Source organism: Sinohyriopsis cumingii, chromosome 14 (assembly GCF_028554795.1).
Source record: "Sinohyriopsis cumingii isolate HCF-2022 chromosome 14, ASM2855479v2, whole genome shotgun sequence".
Taxonomy (NCBI): domain Eukaryota; kingdom Metazoa; phylum Mollusca; class Bivalvia; order Unionida; family Unionidae; genus Sinohyriopsis; species Sinohyriopsis cumingii.
In genome coordinates this window covers 47,010,180-47,033,251 of record NC_142974.1, presented here as the reverse complement: position 1 = coordinate 47,033,251, position 23,072 = coordinate 47,010,180, and the positions used below count along the sequence as shown (strand labels likewise).

Here is a 23,072-nt window from a genome sequence, read left to right as displayed (position 1 = left end):
CAGTGGTATTACAATAGCAGTGGTAGTACATACAATAGCATTAATAGTGCATGCAATAGCAGAGGCAGTACATACGATATCAGTGGTACTACATACAACAGCAGTGGTATTACAATAGCAGTTGTAGTACAAACAATAGCAGTGCGAGAGACAGGTATAGTAGTAGAAATAGTAGCTGCAACAACAGAAGTTGTAGTAGAAACCTTAAGTGTGGCAGTATTCACAAACTATCATGAAATATGATTTTGACATCCCCCAATGTGACAAACTGACACTCTCTGGGCTTGAAGACTGCACTCACTGGCTTGAATATAAAAGAGATGAACTGCCACTCTGTCCAGGCTCAAACACTGCTCTCACCGGCTTGTATTTACCAGTGATAATTTGTCACTGCTAAGCCTCAAAGACTGCACTCATTGGCGTTTATTTACAAGTCCACTGAATGTCTTACTGGCACCATTTTCATTTTAGGCCACTAGACCTCTGGATGAATGTGTCTGAAAAGCTTTACTGCAACTGTCCAAGCACTTCACGGCAGTAGTGACAACAATCTTGAGCAAACTGGCTCTTCCAGTCCATGACAAGTGGAGTTAAAAAATAAAACTGCAATAAAAATATTGATGCTGCTTGTCACTGCCAATGCTAAATATAATGTGCAAGTCTGAATGGGCTTACAATAAAGAGACACAAACTCAGTGTTTCCCTTTACCCCCATATGTGCTTCAGAGAACCTAAAATTTTTAATTTGACCCCCAGTTCTGATAACAAAGTTTGGTTTTTGCTTAGCCTGACCCCCAGTTTTGACACCAAGGTGAGTTTTGATTCTCAGTCTTGCACCCCTAGGGGATACACTGCTGACAAATATCTATTAAGTAAACTCAACAGAGTCATCATTTGTGACAAGAAAACATACTGAAACACTGCTTCATAATGGAAAACTGAAAATACTACTACAGAAATATACTTACCCAACTCATCCATCAGGACTAAGGAGTGTTGAGTTGCATGTTGTAAAATGGCTGAAGTTTCACTCAGTTCAACATAAAATGTGCTCTCACCTATAGGGAAAAAAAGAGTTTGCAATCAATATGAAAAGACTTCCTTTCACAGTAGCTGGCTGAATATTAAAAGCAGAAGATAGGTTGAGATTAAAATCTGTGCAAACTGGAAAAACAAATCTACGAAATAGCAAAATCAAAACCAGACTACTTGGCTGGAAAAGTCAGTGGCAATTTAACCAGTGGCTGGTCAATAATGAGAAGACTATTATTATTATTGTCATTATTATTATTAGATCAATCTATCATAATGAATATTAACATCATGTCAAACATTCCATTGGTGATGGTGATGGTGATGGAACAGCCCTGTGATGTAACTTAATGAAATATTACAAACTTTAATTTAAAGTCTGAGCTTAATTCATACCTTTACTTATAGCTGAATGTCCCTCAAAACATATTTAAAAAATTAGATGTTTTAACAGTATGACCCTTGATCATTGCCCTTTAAACTACGTATTTCTATATACCTTGGTAATCTTGTTACAACTTCAACGTCAAAACTACATTTCACTCATGAATGTAATATCTTACAGAAATTTGTCTGCTCTACACTCCTTTGTTTACTAAAAATACCCAATTAAGCCAGTTTTATGGTCATTCATTAACTTCACTTGCCTAATTATGCATTGTTCACTTGATCTTTTTTTTCACACACGACTAATGACCTTGTTATGCAAGGTCAAGTCATGTTCTTAATGGCTGGACAGTTTTGAGGAGATATCAATTTGTAACTAGTTTTGAGAGGTGGTCACTATCATAAAGTTTATATTATTTTTAAACTTGTTTTGTTTCGAGCCATGACCAACTTGAGCTGATAAATGGGAAGTTAAAATGAAAGACTGCACTGTTTTCAGTTACAATTATGACGCTTTCTATATTTCAAATGTCAGACATCAGTGACTAATATAAAAAATTTAACACAACAACAGTTTCATATTTTTAATTTTGCAGTACAATAACAATCCAGAACACAAATGTTAACCTAGTTCCAAAGAAAAAATGCCAGGACACAAAACAAGTAAAAATAAACACTTTGTTCAATACCGTTTTAATGGTGTTAATAGAGCTGATGCATCAATGTTTTAAATTAAGATCATTTATGTTCAACCTATTCCACAGTCTGCAAAATAATTTGATCTGGAGAGTTTATCACATGCTGATGTCTCTGTTCTCTATATTATCAATCTGACTAAACATACCAGAACTGGATTCTGTGCACCATAAATCTAGGATGAAAATTAATTTACTAATACAAATTATGTTTCTAAGCACCTGCTGAAAATGTTGACAAAACTACAAAAAGCAGTTTGTAGGCTCTGCCTTAGACAAGTATTCACTTAAAACACATCAACACAATTTTTAAAAACTGCTTCATTCGATGACTTACCTGCCATAATTCTATCACTGGCCCCAAGCCTTGTAAAAACCCTATCAACAGGTGTCAAGGTACATTTTTCTGCTGGTACATAACATCCCTGGAAAAGATGTTTATAGCTAAAAATGTGTTCATGGAATATAGATGCTCCATCACAGTGCCTGAAACATAACCCAAATCTTTTGGCTTTACCAAGATATGATGAATGGATGGACAGAAAGACAAACAAACTAGAAATATACTCAAGGCCTTATCACAGTTCTTGTGATAATTTAAAATAATTATTTTTTTATATTTTGTACGTTTGACACAGAACTTCTGATGTTACAAGTCTAGGCTTACAAAAAGTAACAGAAAAGAGTGAAGACAAAAATAATTTATTTCCCTAAAATATCAAGTGAAAAATGAGAAAAAAGTACTTAAGTTTAATGAATCAAATCAACAAAAAAATCCAATAATTTAAAAATAAAAGTCTTAGTAACAAAAAAGTCCTGAATGAAATAAGTTCAAATCCTGATGAAATCCAAAATGGAAGACGATGACATCTGTTGTAACCTGTGAAGTGCTGTTATGTCAACAGTTTCTTGTTGAATCACAGAAAATATTCCAGTTTTGAATTCCATATAAATTTCAGTGAATGTCTTTGTCCACGAATTTTGCAGGAGCACTTATGTATTTCCGAGGGAAAGAATCACTTGAAATTCAATTAATTTTAAGAAAATAAAATAATTAGCCCAAACTGGACACAACATAAAACTTGACTTTTCAAGTGTTAAGGCACAACTGACTTAAATTTTATCTTAACATGAGTTATAAGACTAACTAAAACACAAACAGATGCCCGGATGGGGTCAAGAGTTCATCTTTCCAGAATGAATGGAAGTTTGTAACATCATAATTATCACGTTGTCCAGGTATGGCCTTGACTTAATATTTTCTTACTCTGAGAAAGAATTTTAATATTTTTTTTTTAAGTTGTTTACCAAAACTGTAACTGGTTCTGAATCAAGGTCAGAAACTAGATACAGTGTTTCTATTATTTGGTGTTTATCAAAGAAACAAAATAAAAATCAAGTAAAACAGAACTGATATTAATTCTGAAAAGAAAATCAAGTCCAATAAACAATATTACATTACAATAACATGTAATGGAATTTTAAAAAATTAAAACTAACAAACAAATAATTAAATTACATATACATAACACTGGTAAAAGCAAATTAGGAATGTTACAATTTGAAACAGACTTGTATCTAGAGTAGCTGAACAAGCTGACCTAACACTATAACAGAAAACATTCAAATTTTTCAGAAATTTCACATAAAGAAATTCTGGAAAAGAAGCAGCTGAATACTTATTCATTTGTATATAAGCTAAATGACTGTATAATCAATCACTGCACAGTTTTACAGTTTCAATCTTCAGTCAGATTTAATAACATGTTATATCATTATCCTCATTTAACTTCATTCCCTCTGGAACATAGGGCTTTCTTTCGCTCTCTTGGACTAACTGTTTTGCCTCCCACCAGAACATGTCGATGGTTTTATGTTCAGCATCCAGGGTTCTTCAAGTCATGGTTGATCCTACTCTTTTTCATTCGCCTTAAGGGTTCCAATCCAATGCATGGTGGATCGTTCTGCAGGGAATGTCCAATCCATGTTCTTGGTGAATGGTGTTTTGTGTTGATCTCTTGAAAAGGTATTGGTCTCGCCACTGGGTAGATCCAATCCAAATCCGCTTGTATTCTTTGATGGCCGATATGGATTTATGTTGTGTTCTCATTCAAAATTCCCGGTTGGGGATTCAGTCGGGCCTCTAATGTACAAGATCTGTCAAAGACATGTACTGGTGAAGACCTGCTGCCTATCTTTGAAGTTCTTGGATCTGTCAGAGAAGTGTACTGATACATACCTGAAGCTCCTTTTTGAACTTCTTTGTGTCTGTCCGTATCTATGTCCCATAGAGCAGCAGTAATTTGACATTGGATTTGAACAATCTAAGCTTTGTTTTCAGACAGATGCTATCATTCCTCCAGGCTGAAATAAGGGTGGATAAGCATGGCATATGTTGGCAATCATTGCCTTGACTTTATCATCTGTTCCTCCTGATTTGTTCACAATGCTGCCACAATGTGAACTTTTCAACATTCTCACTGGCTTGTCCCAGTAAAAGAATGGGTGCATCCTGATTGGTACTGACTTGCAGACATTCCGTGTCATCTGCATTGATATCAAGACTGCTGGTTTTGGCTATGATATGTAGGCTCTCTGTCTTTGCACGTGCTGGAGTATTTGGTATTCTCTGTGGTTGGTCCATGGCCATCTTCACTGCCACCCAGTCCATCATTAGTGAGAAGATCATTCGCAAAAGAAAGCATCCATGCCTAATGTCAGTTTCTGCAGAAAATGGAGTCATGTCTGTTTTGTGTATGAAATGACAGAGGCACTGGATAATCTGGACAATCTTCTATGGAATGGCATATTACCTCAGGATTGTCCACATCTTACAAAAAAAGGGTTCATAATTTCACATACTCTTAGTTAAAGAACAAATAATAGGGAAAGGAAAAGACAAAATCAGAACCAAATCAACAGAAAAAATGGGTTCTACTTACAACTAAATATTATAAAAACTTTTGTTGCAAATTATGCATCACAGACTACGTCTTCTTACACATATATTTACTTAAAGTTCAGGCAAAAAGAAGGCCTCTTTGCACTGTTGCAACCTCCTTCAAGTAAAACAACTTTAAATCTCTTAACTTCGAAGTATCTGTACTAAGTTTCCAAATTTCTAGCAAGCATTAATCTGGCTCAATATGCAAAGAATAGATCCTCATGACAAAAGATTAAGCTTTGTTGAAAATATCAACAATCAAGAGATAAATTAATTCCCCACACCTTCATTTTAATGTCATTCCTGCATATGTGAATGAAGAAGGAAAAAAAAAAAACAAGCAGAAGAAACCATTCAGTTTCAACACTCTTAAAGTACTGCTGATAGCAATGACACAACCTAGTTGTTGTGAGATCAAGAAATTCATTATGATAAAATAACGACCAGAGATTTGAGGGTGGTTGAAAATTGCAACTACCTACAAATGGAGGTCTTTATATAGCATGCACACAACAGTCCGATTGTTAGTTTTCTCCGTTTCATGCAAATGCTTATTATCCACATCTACAGTATAGCCATTAACTGGCCATTGGATCCTGTATATACCCTCTTATAAGTGAAGTCAAGTGTAGAACTGCCATCACATAATGCACAAACAGATCTGGATCAATTCAGTTTCTTCTAATTAATTAGTAGAACAAACAACAGAGACATTGATCTGCTGGCATATTATGCAATGGCAAAACAGGTACTATCTAGTTTGCAGGTGGACTTGACCTATACGTAAATACATGGTAGCTTTAATTATCAAACCATACAAAGTACTCCCTAACTTGAGGCTTGATGTTAAATCAATGTTTATTTTATAATGATTGTACAATACAACAAAAACACCAATAGTGGCCACATTGCAAGGCTTCTTGTTTTATCGTGTTCTCTTTATGATGCAAGTAATATTACTCTGCATGTCACAGCTTCTAAGAAATTGAACTCAAAACACAAGTCAATGCGAGTCTCTGTAACAGGAAATATAGATCACGGCGATCTGGTTGTGACTGAAGAGTGTAATATTCATTATGATGCATTTACATAGCAAGTTACATGATTCTCCTGCTAACTGAAAGAAACTAGCAAAAGGCAAGGACTAATGTAAGTCACTGGAGCATGAAATGAGATTACAATGACCTAGTTTTGACTTGTGGGCATGAAATCATTTTCTTCTCAGTCAGTAGCCCTGACTTAACACCTTTGATGCCAAAACCAACAAGCTTTATCTTACTCCAAGTAACAGCCAACAGCAGAATTTAGTATAAAATTTATTATGTAAAAATAAAAAAAAATCAAGAGATGGAAGTACAGACAGGCATAAAAACAATATTTTTGTGATGTTACAGCTGGAACAGTTTGCTTAGAATAGTCCTGATATACTTATCTCCCTTTTTATGAACTCTTCTCCATAAAGATCAGTTTCCTATTTTCATTTGCAATACACTGAGGCAGAAAAGTAAACATATTTTCACTCCTACAGATACATTTTTTTTAATGTAAATGCAGTAATTTTCATATCTTGCAACAGTTGTATTTTCATTGTTTCACAAATTTTACGCTAGTCTGATGCGAGTTCTTACCTATGAATATAAACAGTTATTTGAACATAACATGATGTCTTGTGTTTTGAATACTAGAAAGCTCTAGGGTTATGCTAGCTCTAATTCCTCCAGAGAAAAGGAAGTAAAATCTTTTTGAAAAAACAATATGGCCCCAACCTGAATCCATTATTCTGTGGAAGGAAAAAGGTATCCTCTCCAATCTACAAATTATGGTACTAACAAAAAAATAATTTGTGAAAAACCTAAAAATATTGATCACAACAAAAATAAATAAATTCCCTGACAAACAGTAACATATCTTTCTGTCATACCATCTGTGCCATAATTGTAATGAGGCCCACTTGTCTCATGAGTGTAGATTTGCCCCCCATGTTGGGTCCAGTAACCAGTACCACTCTACTGCAATCATCTACATTATCTCCCTTCTCATCTGTCTCCATATCGTTTGCCTGCTCAAATAACAGAAAGAAAAAAAATCATAGAAATGCTGTAAACTTTCATAAATCGTGTGCTGTTGAAATTAAAAATGTGTACAGAGGGGGACAGCATATCGATGATGTTCATTTAGAGGTAAGTGTGTGTATGTGTGTGTGTGCGTGAGCGATAGTTTATAGTGATGTCTAACACTGGGGCATCATGCCCCAGACATGTAGCATGATGTCCCACCCAGTCACATTATCCTGACACCAGGCCAACCAGTCCTAACACTAACCTCTTAATGCTGAGTACCAAGCGAGGCAACTGTAAGTACCATTTTTGTAAGTCTTTGGTATGACTTGGCCAGGGATCGAACCCACGATGACCTCCTGCAGACGCTCTAACCACTAGACCATCGAAGCAGTCATTTAAAGGTAAGGGGGTCATGACAGTGTAATAGAGAATTTGCATAACTATTTACTTTGGTAGAAATACAGTTTGAAAATTCAGTTTTTGATCAGTACAGAAAATTGGGATTATGCACTCCACTCGTACATAACAATAAATGCCTTTTCTTCACTTCCCACCTCGTATATTTTCTTTGGAAGAATTCTCACATAAACATTTGAAGCAAAACAATGCCAGGATAGCCAGATAGCTAGCCATGAATACCGCCAGATTTCAAACCATGAATACTGTAAATTCTGTTTTTATTCAGTATTTTAATATTTTTGGTCCCTTTGAACCACAGACTGACACATCTAAATACCAACACTTGTGTGACTCTAAAAGCAATTGGGTCAAAGAAAATGATCCAACAGCAAACCCTAACCTGGCTAAACTTAGTCCAATAAATCAGACCCCAAACCTGTACTGATACTGACTGTCTGGGGTTTGATCTCACCTCTCCTTAAAAACAAGCAACTGATGCCAAGAGATCTGTGCAACATCAGTGTACAGTTTAGATACTTACCAGTATTTCTTGCTGTTCTCAAGTTACAAGCAGCTACAAGTTCCTTTTGGTAATATGTAAATAATATTTCCAGATCAAATTCCACGTTTGACAAGTTGTAAATCCCTGTGGAATAAGACAACCATACCTCCTGCTACCATTTTGAATTTCAACTCTTCATCTGGCTGTTCCATCAGATCCAATAACATATCAGATGCAAATTTCACTCATTGACTCATCTGAAAGTTTTGGCTGCTTTGGTCGAGTACTCTACAAATATTATCTTAATTTTTTTTTTGTCTAATCACACACTAAATGAACTGAATGAGAAATCCACTATAAAGGTCGCTTTGTAATATTTTTATGTACAGATGCTTACTTCTAAGTACATTTATTTGAGTCATGTGACAAATCCACAGATGCTCAAATTGAGTCACAGCCATAGCTAAAACTTTCAACTATGTGAATGATCAACAGCTACATCTGATTAGTTGCCAGACTAATATAAATGAACTCGACGCAAAGGCACGCATGAATCACTGAACCATACAATATAGGTTGCAGTGACTTAGCACTTGTCAATGGCTTTAGTATTTCTCATAATTACATACCATACTATGTCACTTCATAGGCAGTGGTGTTGAGGAAACAGCTAAATGCAAAATTTAGAAAAAAACAATAGACAATGAAGATAGGTCACTGTGATCCAGTTTGGATTGAATGTTTTTGTATTCCACATTATATTTATATATATATATATATATATATATATATATATATATATATATATATATATATATATATATATATATAAAACTTGTGTGACTCAATATATTAGTAATAGAATCTGTGAGTGTCCTAAAAACAAACCCGATATAGTGGTAACGAGCTTAACTAGTCTCTACATAGTGGTAACAAGAATCCTGCTTGCTATCAAATTCGTCCAAAAACACAGTCTGTAGAGTGATCAAAGAGCTAGTTAGCCAGTTAGATGTAAGATCACCTTATAAATATGCACAGGTCTTCCTCATAAAACTCATCCAAGATCTTGATGTCATTGGCCTATTTTCCCCATGTCATATTAAGATCAGGTCACAAATGGCATTTCCCAAATCTGATCAAAAACTGAGCTGCTAAAGCAACTAAAAACTCAGCCAATCAGATGCAAAATCACCTAATCAATGTGTATGTATCTTGATCAGATCTGATTGACTTGGTCTGCTTTAGTGTTTTACAACACAGCTACACAGGGAGGCTATTTAGTACTTATGCACCAGGACAAATCCCACTACTGTCTCAATCTGTTAACCCAACATCTCCTCCATAAGTTGCCTGTTACAACATGCAGAAGGGTGCATCCAGCTTAGTCTACTCATCTGATATCCCAATGTTTTATTACTTCTATGTCCAGTTTGTGAAATTAAAACTGTTCAACTTATGTTTTACCTAGTGACCAGTATTCCCACCCCTACCCCTAACAAAAAACCCAGTGATAATTCAATATTTTCTGTTTGTATGAACTTTTGTCTAGTATGACGAGTAGTGTTATATGGTATGAACTGTCTGGAATTTTAATTACAATTGTTATTTGGTTTGAATTTGTATCTGGTATCCTGATTACAGTGCTATTTGGTATGAATTTGTATCTGGTATCCTGATTACAGTGTTATTTGGTATGAATTTGTATCTAGTATCCTGATTACAGTGTTATTTGGTATGAATTTGTATCTGATATCCTGATTAGTGTTATTTGGTATGAATTTGTATCTGGTATCCTGATTACAGTGTTATTTGGTATGAACCTACACATGGTATGAACAGTATACCAAATACAGTGTTATTTCATATAACTTACATCTGGTATGCCGATTACAGTATTATTAGGAATGAAATCCCCTCCTGAGAAAGTTTTAGATACACATGGATGACGTCCATCTCTGATTTCCAGAAAGGGCTGAAATTTAAATGAACAATATTAAAAAATATTTCTATGTCCATTTTTTTTCAAAAAATTTAAAAGTCAAACATAATATTGCTTTGAAAATTGGTTTCAAGAAGTGGCCATAAAATTCACTTCTTCCAATAATAAAATAAAACCTGCATGCTTATCTGCACATTTGGAACGCCTGTCAAGAGCATTAAAAAAATCATCCCACCCCACCCTCCACTGCCACCAAAAGTACACTAAGGTCCAGCATTTTTAATATACTTCTTATGATAGAACCCTATCATCTAACATTTTCAATTAACAAACTATTTACGATTGTACCATGTGGCCCGGCATTTTCAATTATGTACTACTCATGACAGTACCCTGTGGTCCAGCATTTTTAATTATGTACTACTCATGACAGTACCCTATGGTCTAACATTTTCATTATGTACTACTCATGACAGTACATCAAATAAACAACTTTAGCTTTCGTTACTGTGTTCATTTCCGAATGTATCGGAATAAGTAGTGCACGAGAATCAAGACATGTTGAGATTTAGACAAAATGCCATTCGTAATTTGGATAAGTATTTTGGGGTTAAACAGCAAGCTTATGAAGATTGTAACGAGATTCAGAAGAGTGCTAAAGCTGCTAGAATTGATAGTTTGGATAGGACAGTAGCCAAGTGTAAGAAAGTGTGTGATGCCTAGCTTAGTGTTTGGAATAAGTCCTGACTTGGATTGACAAAATTCAGTATCACTCTGATGGATGAACAGGAGCTTTTTAAGAGGTACACTGACTGACCGTACTTATTTTTAAATGCAGCTCACCTTCGCTGGGTTAGTTTTAGTGTTGTAGCAAAATTTATTCATCAATACATCAGTAGCTAGGCCTAGTTTTGATATCAGTTACGTTGACAAATTCTTACCCATTCACAAGCATACATTTTGATAGCTGATTGACCATTAACCCTTTTCCGAGTAAGATTGGAACTATCAATTTCCTGCATGATATCCTTTAATGATAAAACATATAAACTTGTGTTTTAAGATCAGAATCAGTGATTATTAACTGTCTCGTGTACACTATTTCGTCATAAAATTAGTTTGAAACTCTAAGTGAACCAGTAGGCCTAACGGGAAATAATGGTGGACTTCACTAAGTCTGTGATGTACCAGTTTATTAGATTGTCTGTTTTCTAAACCATCGGGCAACTATTTTCAGAAAAATATACAGATCATTGAAAGCAAAGCCAAGGTATTATTTTATTAAAGATTTAACTTTAAAATGCAAATTATGTAGGTCAGAAAACGTATAGGACAATGCTATGTTGTGGAATTCGCAAGATGCGCTTTAAAGTCTAATCTGTTTTCTGACCTGACACGTATTTGCGAAAATACGGGAAAAAACAGCAAATAAGATACTATTTAACAATTGCCTAAAATTACTACAAGGATGTAGACAAATAAATAAACCCAAAAAATTGTGATCATGTCAATGGGCTATTTGTAATGAAGCTATATTATAGTGAGTGATTACATTACGAAAACCTCTCCTTCTAAAAATAGATGCACTCACGTTTGTGTTGATTCTTGTGTTGATTTTTTACCAAAATGGGAGTCCTGGACTCCTAGTTTTAAAATCCTAGCAAGATCTCTGCCTATTATCCCCGAGGCATTTACCACAGATTAAGCATATGGTAGCTATTGTACAACACTCTACCGCTAACAAACCACTTTGCTTTACAAACAACTAAACAACAGCAGTATATAAACTGTGGCTGCCGATTACTTCTAAAACACCTGTCAAAGAAATCCCACAAATTATATTGTTTTACAATTATTCACGCTGACTCGTATATTGTCCTGTTATTTACCCTTCCTAAGCGTGCGCGCAACAAACCCCTATGGAGCTTCTCGCTTTTGTTCCTTTAAGACTATCGTACATGTATTTCTACTCTCGATCAAAATGTTTGTCGTATATACCTTCAGTATCGTAATTCTTTTATTTTTTTACGAAGATTCTTTTCATATTCACTGAAATAAGCTAACGTGCATTTGTATGATACCGTAGAGTTTAATGATTACTGATTAGCTGAGGGTTAAATACTTGACTGGAGATTACTAATATGGCGGTTCTTTTGGAAAATACACGTACCACCATGGCTCAAATAACACATATGGCTGCATTTTCTGGTGGATGGACATCTGTCAAATAGACGTCAATATGTTAAAACATGCTTTTCATTCATTATCCTACCACTAAAGTTAGAAAAAAATATTTGTTTCACTTCACGACAGCACAAATCTTATGAGCCAAGTGGCATCATTAGGCATGTGATCTCATCTTCGGCGATTGACAGAAACAATAAATACTGGAAATCGAGGGAAAAAAGCATTAAAAATTTCAGACTTGGACCTTGGCCCCCAGATAAGCCGACCCCCCTTCTTCCAGGCCTTATTTTTTTCCTAAATTTTTCGGCTTGTATGCAAGTATATACAGTAGTATACGATTTATGATTGCACCCTATGGCCTAACATTTTCAATTAGTATACTATTTATAATTGTACCCATTGGTCTAACAAAATGTGTGCGTCAATTTTCTCCAGCGTGTGTCCCTGATGCACAAATGTGCTTAAAGGGAAACACTGTGTATCCTATGGTCTAATATTTTCAATTAATATACTATTTCTGATTGTACCCTATGGTCTATCATTTTCAATTAGTACACTATTTATAATTGTACCTTATGGTCAAATATTTTCAATTAGTACACTATTTATAATTGTACCCATTGGTCTAACATTTTCAATTAATATACTATTTCTGATTGTACCCTATGATCTATCATTTTCAATTAGTATACTATTTATAATTGTACCATATGGTCTAATATTTTCAGTTAATACAATATTCATGATTGTACCCTTGTACCCTATGGCCTGACATTTTCAATTAGTATACTATATATAACTGTACCCATTGGTCTAACATTTTCAATTAGTATACTATTTATAATTGTACCCACTGGTCAAACATTTTCAATTAGTATACTATTTATAATTGTACCTTATGGTCTAATATTCTAAATTAACATACTATTCATGATTGTACCCTATGGCCTAACATTTTTAATTAATGTACTATTTGTCATTGTACCCTATGGTCTAATATTTTCAATTAATATACTATTTCTGATTGTACCCTATGGTGTATCATTTTCAATTAGTATACTATTTATAATTGTACCCTATGGTCAAATATTTTCATTTAGTATACTATTTATAATTGTACTCATTGGTCTAACATTTTCAATTAGTATACTATTTATAACTGTACCCATTGATCTAACATTTTCAATTAGTATACTATTTATAATTTTACCCATTGGTCTATCATTTTCAATTAGTATACTATTTATAACTACCCTATGGTCTAATATTTTCAATTAGTATACTATCTATAATTGTACCCATTGGTCTAACATTTTCAATTAGCATACTGTTTTTGATTGTACCACACGATCCAGCATTTTAATGATATACTGCTTATGATAGGTCTAACATTTTCAATTAATATACAATTTATACTACACTTTGGTTACACGGCAACCTAATATATACTGAATGGATAAATGTTCAAATATTTAGCACCTCTTTGCAACTTGAGATGAATATGTTCATTGAAATACCCTTAAGAATTTAAGTGTTATGCTCCAGACACAAAAATGTTTTCACAGACATAGTTGGGGGGAGATGGAGCAGGAGGAAAAAAGATGGACACACATAAGATAATGAAATATGAAACACAATAAAATATAACCAACTAGGAATGTATTCAGTGAACACAAATGACCCATCACACAGTGTCTGATAACCTAGCCTAAAGCAAAGCATAACAAAGATGTGACAGATGTACCAAGAGATGAATAAGGACAATAATGTGACACTATGGTAGGGTATAAAAAGATAATGCTTCAATTGGGGAAGATACAATGTCTGAACAGTAATGCTATCAAGTGAGTGGAATGGCAAGTATCATTTTTAATTCACAAGTTTGCAATGAAAGGATGTAATTATGCTGGCATGTACCAAGAAAAGCATTGTTTTACAAACGGTCAGCTGAGAAACTTGGCAGTCACCATGCAGAATATGGCTAATCATGGAAAATGGTATTTTCAAAGTAAGCTCTCGTCATAACGCCATTCCGGAGATAACTCGATAATGCTATGGATACTATGACCAAAATTATAATATTCTGCTTCTTAAATTGGTCCATCAAATGAATAATAAAAAGTTTTCAATAAAAAACAAAAAGGCTTAAGTATCCAAGAGCTGTAACTGCAATCAAAACATTGTGACTTATCCAAAAAGAGATGTTAATGAATTTATACATTTGTTGAATAACCAGTCGTTTTTTCAATGTAAAAGATGAAGAAATTGTAGTAAAAATTATGATTTCATTTTGGTCCTTTTATTTTAATTAGTTAATGATTGGTGGGTTGGATTTTAAAAGCACTTTCAACAGTTTTTGGCTGCATAGTGCTGAGGAAAAGGCATCCAAGCCTTTCCCCAAGGAAAAATTGAGGCAACAAGGGTTAAAGAGCTATGCTGGTTACAGGTGTAAGCAGATGGACAGATAGGCAGACAAACAGATGGAAAAGACAGCTCTTACACTCCTGCATCCAAATTAGGGACTCTACTAAAACGGCAGTAAATGCATATTTGTACATGCTGCTTACACACAATCATGGTGTGATGCACAGATAGACATATGGACAGAGACAATGGTGACACTACCCAGTCCGTTTTGTTGTGGGGAAAACAGTCAATATGCAAACATCTGTGTTATTATTAAAGTTTACTTGGTTCTTTGTGTGACTGCTATAATCCCACAAAATTTCATGTTTTGCTAGCTCCACTAAAACGTATTCCAAATATCCTGAAAATTGACTGTGGCATGAAACACCAGTCACTGTGACCTCATTTTTTCCTGTGATCAGTACCTTCCACGATCACGGTCCATGACTGTATATGCAACAGTTTCAAAAAAAGTAAGTTGAATGCAATAACAATGCTATGCCAACAACAATGACATCATTGTAAAAGTGATATATAGATCGTGATAATGCTTCTGTGGTAAGAAAAAAAATGAAAGATCTAAAAAATAAACCAATCAGATTGTACAGCAATGCAACAGGAAAAACAATCCATTACACAGTAATTACCCCTGTCTCCTCAGATGGGCAGATAATCTCCGGTCTGCACATAGGTCCATCTCCACAGTGACTGTTATGAGCCATGGACAATAAAACATCCAGTACTGCCAGACACTGAACTGTTGCATTCCACTTCTTGTACCTAAAAAATAAATATATAAACGAATAATTAATATTCCAAAGTGCAAACCTCTCTTTTTGGTCAAACTGGCACAGAAGCATCAATTACTGAGCACACTTTGATGAAGTATATGCGGCTGTTAAGTACTTATCTAGAATATCATTAATTTCTTAAAGCTTCTCACCACCCATGCCTGGTGTCTTGTTACCCCTTAAACTTGTGGTTTAAACAAATATTTGGCAAACAGACAGCAATCCACCCAGTAGTTTGGGAGGGAGCACCAATAACAACTGTACTAATGGATACCAGATGAACACTTGCATTCGAGTCATGCTCAGCTAAAAATAATATCCACACCTGGCTGTATAAATGGGGAGGTAATAGGCAAGAGTTACTGCCTTTTGTGTATCTAAAAATAGGAAAAGACGTGATTTCTGACAGTAAAATACATAAATCATACATTTTGAGTGTCTAAAAGCAACCTTGTATTTAGGCTTGAAAAGTACTTTAACAGAAAATTGATATTATAGGTTAAAAGTTACTGAACAATGTAGATGAAATCTGAATTTATGTATATGTATACTTCTCAATGCCTGTACCCAGTAAAGTATTGAAATGTACCAGTATAAAGTGAATTCCATAAACAGTTTAGTCATTCTCCAGAGGATAGCACCAAATTTATTTATTTTTTATCCAATTTGAACTTTTTTCCTGAACTGCAGAACAAAACACGGGAGTAGAATGTTTTACTATATTCGCAATCACCCCATCTCTACAACTTAAATGGTCCTGCTGCAGTTGATGTTAGCATTGTAAACATAATTTCCAGCGAAAAAGGGATTGACCTTATGCAGTTACCTGACAGCAAAATTAAAAGCACAAGGTATACAAAAAATCAATATAAACTGGGAGGGACCCAGCTAGGGAAATGGAGGGGTACATGCATAATGCAATGACCAAATTTATTCCTATAGGTCAGGTGTTAAACTTGTTATTGCAGGTGTGTACGAGTCTCATCGAGCATTGTAATTCCTTACAATGTTAGGCAAATTAACTGATTTATACATCTGGGCAGTATACATTGTTTGGTTATGTATGACAGATGAGTGAACAACATCCGTTGGCTATGTTTACTCTGCATTCAGCAATGACAAGATGCAATGAAGACAGACAAACACAAAATGACTGAACAGTTTTATAGTTAATGGGTCAACAATCAAATTAAAATTTAACACCTTTTAAAGGAGCTAAGGCGTTTCAAACAAAAGCTAGAAGAATGACTTTTTCCCCTGAAGAATACAGCACATTTTACCAAATTATTCAACTAGGCTCTTGTTTATTTTGGTACTAAAGAAAGCTCTGTAAGTACTTGGTGAAATTAGTGTTAAATTTCTGAGGCCATGTTGTGAAAATGCCATGTCTATATTCATGTTATAATGAAAGGTGCTACTGCGAGGTTTCAGTGTAAAGGTAGTTATTTTTTTATCATTATTACGGTTTGAACAAGCATGAAAAAAATTAAAAAATTACATTTATGCTAGAACTGTTGGCTTTCGTCTTCAACAAAATAAACTCCAATAAAACTTGTGACATACACAAAAAATAAATCAATATAAAAATAGAAGGGCTAAGTGTGATTAATGGAGTAATAGACATACAAAAGTTAGCATGCAGAAACAGCATAATGCCCCACTTCATGGGGCCAGAAAACTCCCTGATTTGAGTCTAAACCCCACAACTGCTGTCAAGATCTGTGAACGGTATCGGTAATAAACACTGAAGGTTTGTATATATAAGAACTCTATGTATTCTCACCTTTCATCAAATGTATGAAATATTCGTCTCATCACATCCTTCAAAGAAGCATCTTTTCGGTCCTCAGCATCCATCATTTTTGCAAACAGTTTCTCGATCTCAGCAGTTTTATATCTCTTCCAACCTTTTTTGGATGATGTCAAGTCATACTCATCTGGCACCCTTTTCCAGGCCAGTTCTGGTATCTCCATCTGGTATCGGTTTTTTGCTGTTCCCCAGTAGACTATGGACTATGACAACAAGCAAAAGAAAACAAGACATATTTGGTCATTTGTTTCTTCTATGAAACCTCAGTTCTGGACCATTTATTAACCCATAGCTTTAGCATCAGGAATATTGTGATAACTTTATTCTGGACATCCCAATTCTAACTCCACTGGTTGGAATTAACCAACAGTTGGTACATAAGCAAACCATATTATGGACCCCTTCCACTGGTATTCCTGGGAAGGGTCAGGTGGTGAGGGTGGGAAACTCAACCTTTCCCATGAGGTCGTAGCATAAGGACACAGAATATATGTAAAAGAATTGAGAACTGAGTTAAAGTGGGGTTGGTGGATGAGATAGGAGAAATGTTGATATGCAATGAAGGGATGGAGATTTTCCACTGTGAATCAAGGAAATAGAATTGGCTCCAGTATTTACTTAGACTCTGCCATAAACCACATGATTCAGACTTTTTTCAAACATGCCTGACTTTATATTAGCCCTTTATAGACTTATATTGATAAAACGTGTACCTGACAATGTTAGCCCTTTATGGAACGCTAATAAAACTTGTACCTGATATTAGCCTTTATGACTGTGTTAATCAATACTTGTACCTGACATAACATTAAACCTTTATGACCCTATTATAGAACAACTTGTACCCAACATAATATATGCTTGGTATGGACCTATGTTAATAAAACCTGTATATGGATCAGTTATCTTTTCATAAACCAAAATGCAGTGGTTGTACAACCAGTACAATAGATTACATGATTAGCATGGGCGTATTATACTGGAGTGCCATCCACCAAGACCCTACTGTGAACGTTGTGCAGTGCATTCTTTACAATGTGTTTAGCAAAGGTGCATCATACTCGAGTGCTATCCACCAAGGCCCTACTGTGAATGTCCTTCATTACATCCTAAAATGAGATTAGCAAGGGTGTGTACTATTGTAAAGTCATTCATTCACCAAGACTCAACTGTCCATGACCATTATCACATTATAAAATGTAATTAGCAAGGGTTTATAATACTGGGGAGTCATTCACCAAAGGACTACTGTGCATGTCCTCCAGTACAGTATACCATGTGATTAGCAAGGTTACATAATACTGGGGAGTCAACGAGATACACTCTCATTCAATGAGATAAATTGTATTCATTTAATGAGATAAACTACTCAGTCAATTATACAATGTACATACAATGAGACAGTGTACATTTATCTGATCATACTGTAAACATAATTCAAAGAGGTCTATTGTACATTTATTCAACCATGTGAAAACTGTTCTTACAGAGACTAGCACAAAGTACTGTGATATATATATATATATATATATATATATATATATATATATATATATATATATATATATACATACATACATACATAGATAGATATATATATATATATATATATATATATATATATATATATAATCACAGAATGTTACTTCATAAAACCAATTACCTTGCAAGCTAGTCTGGTCCTCTGTTGTTCCAGGTAATCATTCAATGCCTGTTCTGTTGCCTTAATGTCGGAGACTGCCTTGTCATACTCTTTATCAACACCTGAAGGAAAAAATATAATAAAAATTATTTAATCTCAGCTATCTTACCAAAATAGTACCAAGAACTCAACATCAATGAAGATTAATTCCAATGATTTGTATGTTGTACTCAGGCAACGAATTTAAGGCCTAAATCACTATAAATAAATTTTCAATTAAATTAAAAATAAAGAATGAACATTATTAATACAAGTTTGGTCTTGTGGGTGTTTAACACCATTTTTCAGCACATAACTGGCTATACATTGTAGCCAGTATATTTTGGTTGAAGAACCTGGGAAGAACCACCAAACCATGAAACGCTACTTGTAAGCTTTCTCACATACCCATATTGACTTGAATCCAAGCAGACTGAGGTGCTATGTGAGTGATCCATAAGGGCAAGTGCCTTAGACTGCTCGACTACTCTGAACCCCTCATCAATACAAACCATAAATACAATTTAATGGTGTCTGGTACCAAAATGAAAATAAATACAGTTTTTACATCCTTACAAGTGTACTCCTGAATGTAGTCTAATCTATGAACAGTGTAATATCACTAGAATCTTACACAGGCAAGACAGATGTTGTTGTTGTTGTTGTTGTTGTTGTTGTTGTTGTTTTAGGGTTTAATGCAATTTTTCAGCACAAGATAGGCTATATATGGAAGCCAGTATAAATGGTGGAGGAAGAACCCGGGAAAACCTTGAAAAAACAACCGACCCAAGAGAAGCTACTCGCAAGCTTTCTCGCATACCCACGTTGGCTGAGCCTGAGATTCAATCCCATGCAGATGAGATGGCTGTGATCCATAAAGGTGAGCACTTTAGACCACTCAGCTCCCAGGCAAGAAAGTAATCCTAGTGTATCAAAATCCAAACCTTTGATCTCCAATGATACAGTATCCAAGTTTCAGTTGCTTACATCACTCAAAAACAAGAAAATGATAAAAACAGTACATAACCACTGGAAAATGAATACCAATCTCTCAACATTTTAAACCATAACAGACTATACAGTACAGGTATTCTTATGGATGCAAGTGTACACATTAACTTTGTAAGATTTATACACAAATATATTAGTAAAACCTACCTTTACTCGGCAATATGACTCCATCTTTCTTGGCTTTGTTGTGATCAAAAGCATTCTGGAAGGAAAGTTAAGCATTCTTAATCCATGATATCAAATATATGAATAAGTGGTTGGAACACAATTTTTCCTGACCTATTAAAATGTTTCGCCGAGAATACTACCTTGCAAATCCTGCCATCCCAGATACTATTTTTAGCTCCCTTTAGTAGTATCTGGGAGGGCTGGATTTGTGAGGTGGTCGTATGATTGGGTAACATTTAAAGAAGAAGCCCAGTTGGATCCAACTGCAAACTGCAAAGACCCAGACTTGCCATTTCATAATGTGCCAGCAGATCAGGGTCTATGTTGTTTGCTAAGATAAATCAGTAGAAAAACAACACAGATCCAATCTGACAGTGCAATATGTGATGGCAGATTTGGATCTGTTGTTGGCAGTTGAACCAATTTATCTAATCCTGTTGTAAATGATATGTATACATCTGTATGCTTTCCACAATGAACAGGAATCTGTAATTTTATGGTTTGTAACTTCACAAATTCATATTGGATGCAATGTACGTGTACAAAGATACTTTTAAAATGCATCTGCTACTCAAGATTTGTAATAATCAAAGACTGAAACTACATGAGAGACATACTCATTTCTTGTATACACCTTTAGTTCATGGTACATAAGAGTAATATGACAAAAAAAAAAGAACAGTCACAAGCTTCTGACTAACTCAGTAAAGCAAAGAAATGAAGACAAAGCAAACTACAACTGCATTTAAACCTAACCTCAAAGAATTGCAGGTCTTCTGTTAAATCTGGAAAGTAACCATCAGCCTTCTCACTTGCTAATGTTACGGTCTTTTTCAGCAACTTTGACCTGAAATATACACCACAATTAAACAGGAATAGGATAAACAAAACGCCTTCCTTTACACATAAGCACTCAAATGAAAACCACTTGTCAAATCAAGAGGTTAAAGTAAATATATATATCCATGACGAAGGTAACCGAATAACCGACACACACACACATTCACCTTCTATGCAGATAATAGTTGGGTATGGCTGACTATGGAGGTTAATGATTTATAAATTGTTTCATGGTTTTTCTATTTTTAGTAGTGGTGGCCATATTTTATAGCAAAACCTAAAAGCTCTTTATCCAGGATGATTTTAGTCAATTATGTCCTAATCTGTGGAGCGCTTTTAAGAGGCTGTTCATTTTCTTCCTACATTTTTTCATTTTTTTCTTTTATTTTAGTAATAGCTATCAAATTTGGGATGACAGCTTTGAATAATTTGTATGAATTTGTAAGGTCTTTATTCCAGGATACTTTCTATCAAATTCTAATAGTTTCTTCTTTTTTCGTCTTTGCTTTGCTGGACTTTAACTGCATGTTTAACACATTACTGGCATTGTCATGCAGAGTAACTAGGCACCAAGAGCCTTTCTCATATTTTAAAAAATGTATGCCTGGGTACCATAAAGAGTTCAAATGAAAAAGATAAAAAACTCTAAACGACATCTACAGATGGCTACTCCACATTAAAAGTGACCTCCCTGGGTCCCACGTATATTTTACCGGAACAACTTTGATACAAAATCTTACAAACTAATTTAAGTTAAAAAATGTTTACAAACTAGCTTTTTCAATGCAAAGCAGGATTTTCAAGAAAAACTACTATCTGTAAACTATGCAGGAATCTTACAGTTCAGACCATGAAATGGATCATTTACTTGTGGTTTGGACCTTAAAACTAAGTACATACTAGTAACTCAGATCTTAAAACTGAGGACTTACTTGTAGTTCAGACCTCAATACTGAGTACTTACTTGAAGTTTTCTGTTCTGTCTTTGAACTTCCCTGCAATTTTATTGGCTACTTTAAATCCATCTATTGTTGATAAGAAGTCTTCAATTTTTCTCTTACTGCAAAGACAAGTTGTAGGAATAACACTTACAAAGTATATATGAAATATATATGATGTCCATATTTAGAAAACAAATTCTTGAAAGGAAATCAGTAATATATCCAAACATTGTACATTCTAGTGTACTTACATTATTATCATGAATACTCTTCAAGTAGGTATATCATGAGTACTCTTCATGAAGGTATATTATCATCATGAATACTCTTCGGGTAGGTATTCCATGAATACTCTTCAAGTAGGTATATCAAGAGTACTCTTCATGAAGGTATATTATCATCATGAATACGCTTCAGGCAGGTATACCATGAGTACTCTTCAAGTAGGTATATCATGAGTACTCTTCATGAAGGTTTATTATCATCATGAATACTCTTCAGGTAGGTATACCATGAATACTCTTCAGGTAGTTATATCATGAATACTCTTCAGGTAGGTATATCATGAGTACTCTTCATGAAGGTAAATTATCATGAATACTCTTTAGGTAGGTATATCATGAATACTCTTCAGGTAGGTATACCATGAGTACTCTTCATGAAGGTAAATTATCATGAATACTCTTTAGGTAGGTATATCATGAATACTCTTCAGGTAGGTATATCATGAGTACTCTTCATGAAGGTTTATTATCACGAATACGCTTCAGGTAGGTATATCATGAATACTCTTCAGGTAGGTATACCATGAGTACTCTTCATGAAGGTATATTATCATGAATACGCTTTAGGTAGGTATATCATGAATACAACAACCAACATATGTACATACATACACTATATTTTCCATTTCAAAGACCACTTTAACTCCAGCCTCAATAGCTCAGCTTGAAGTGCATCAAACTCATAATCAAAAGGACCAGCCTAGTATGGCTTCCTATGTGTGTCTTTAGGAAAGATCCCAAGTTTCTATTTCCCTGACATGATATAAGTAATAATGTGTTGAAAGTGGCATGAATGAAAGAAAAAAAATTAAACCAATCGAACAACCACCCAACCTACCTGTGTGATGGGTATTTGTTCAGAACAATAAATAAAATGTACACTCAAACTTGTATGTTTCTACCTGTAGGTGACCTCTTCATACAGTATTGCTCTGCTGTCTGGATGATTTGGACCTTTGTTTACTCCAAGGGTGTGAATCCTGTGAAAAAGAAGA

The 23,072-nt window shown here is 34.7% G+C and overlaps 1 protein-coding gene across 2 annotated transcripts in view; it reads right to left on the bottom strand.

The window, feature by feature from the left end:
• Positions 1 to 23,072, bottom strand: part of LOC149783707 (DNA mismatch repair protein Msh6-like) — a 73,072-nt gene that overhangs the window by 13,123 nt on the left and 36,877 nt on the right. The window contains exons 20-30 of one of the 2 annotated variants that reach the window (XM_089931947.1): positions 22,980 to 23,057; positions 21,817 to 21,912; positions 20,769 to 20,859; positions 19,992 to 20,046; positions 18,816 to 18,916; positions 17,126 to 17,355; positions 15,199 to 15,331; positions 9,893 to 9,991; positions 6,980 to 7,120; positions 2,452 to 2,539; positions 969 to 1,058 (exon numbers count right to left, since the gene is read on the bottom strand). In XM_089931947.1, the coding sequence (XP_089788073.1) occupies positions 969 to 1,058; positions 2,452 to 2,539; positions 6,980 to 7,120; positions 9,893 to 9,991; positions 15,199 to 15,331; positions 17,126 to 17,355; positions 18,816 to 18,916; positions 19,992 to 20,046; positions 20,769 to 20,859; positions 21,817 to 21,912; positions 22,980 to 23,057 (1,202 nt within the window). The remainder of the gene's footprint in view (positions 1 to 968; positions 1,059 to 2,451; positions 2,540 to 6,979; positions 7,121 to 9,892; positions 9,992 to 15,198; positions 15,332 to 17,125; positions 17,356 to 18,815; positions 18,917 to 19,991; positions 20,047 to 20,768; positions 20,860 to 21,816; positions 21,913 to 22,979; positions 23,058 to 23,072) is intronic. The other variant, XM_089931948.1, reaches the window with a different exon arrangement.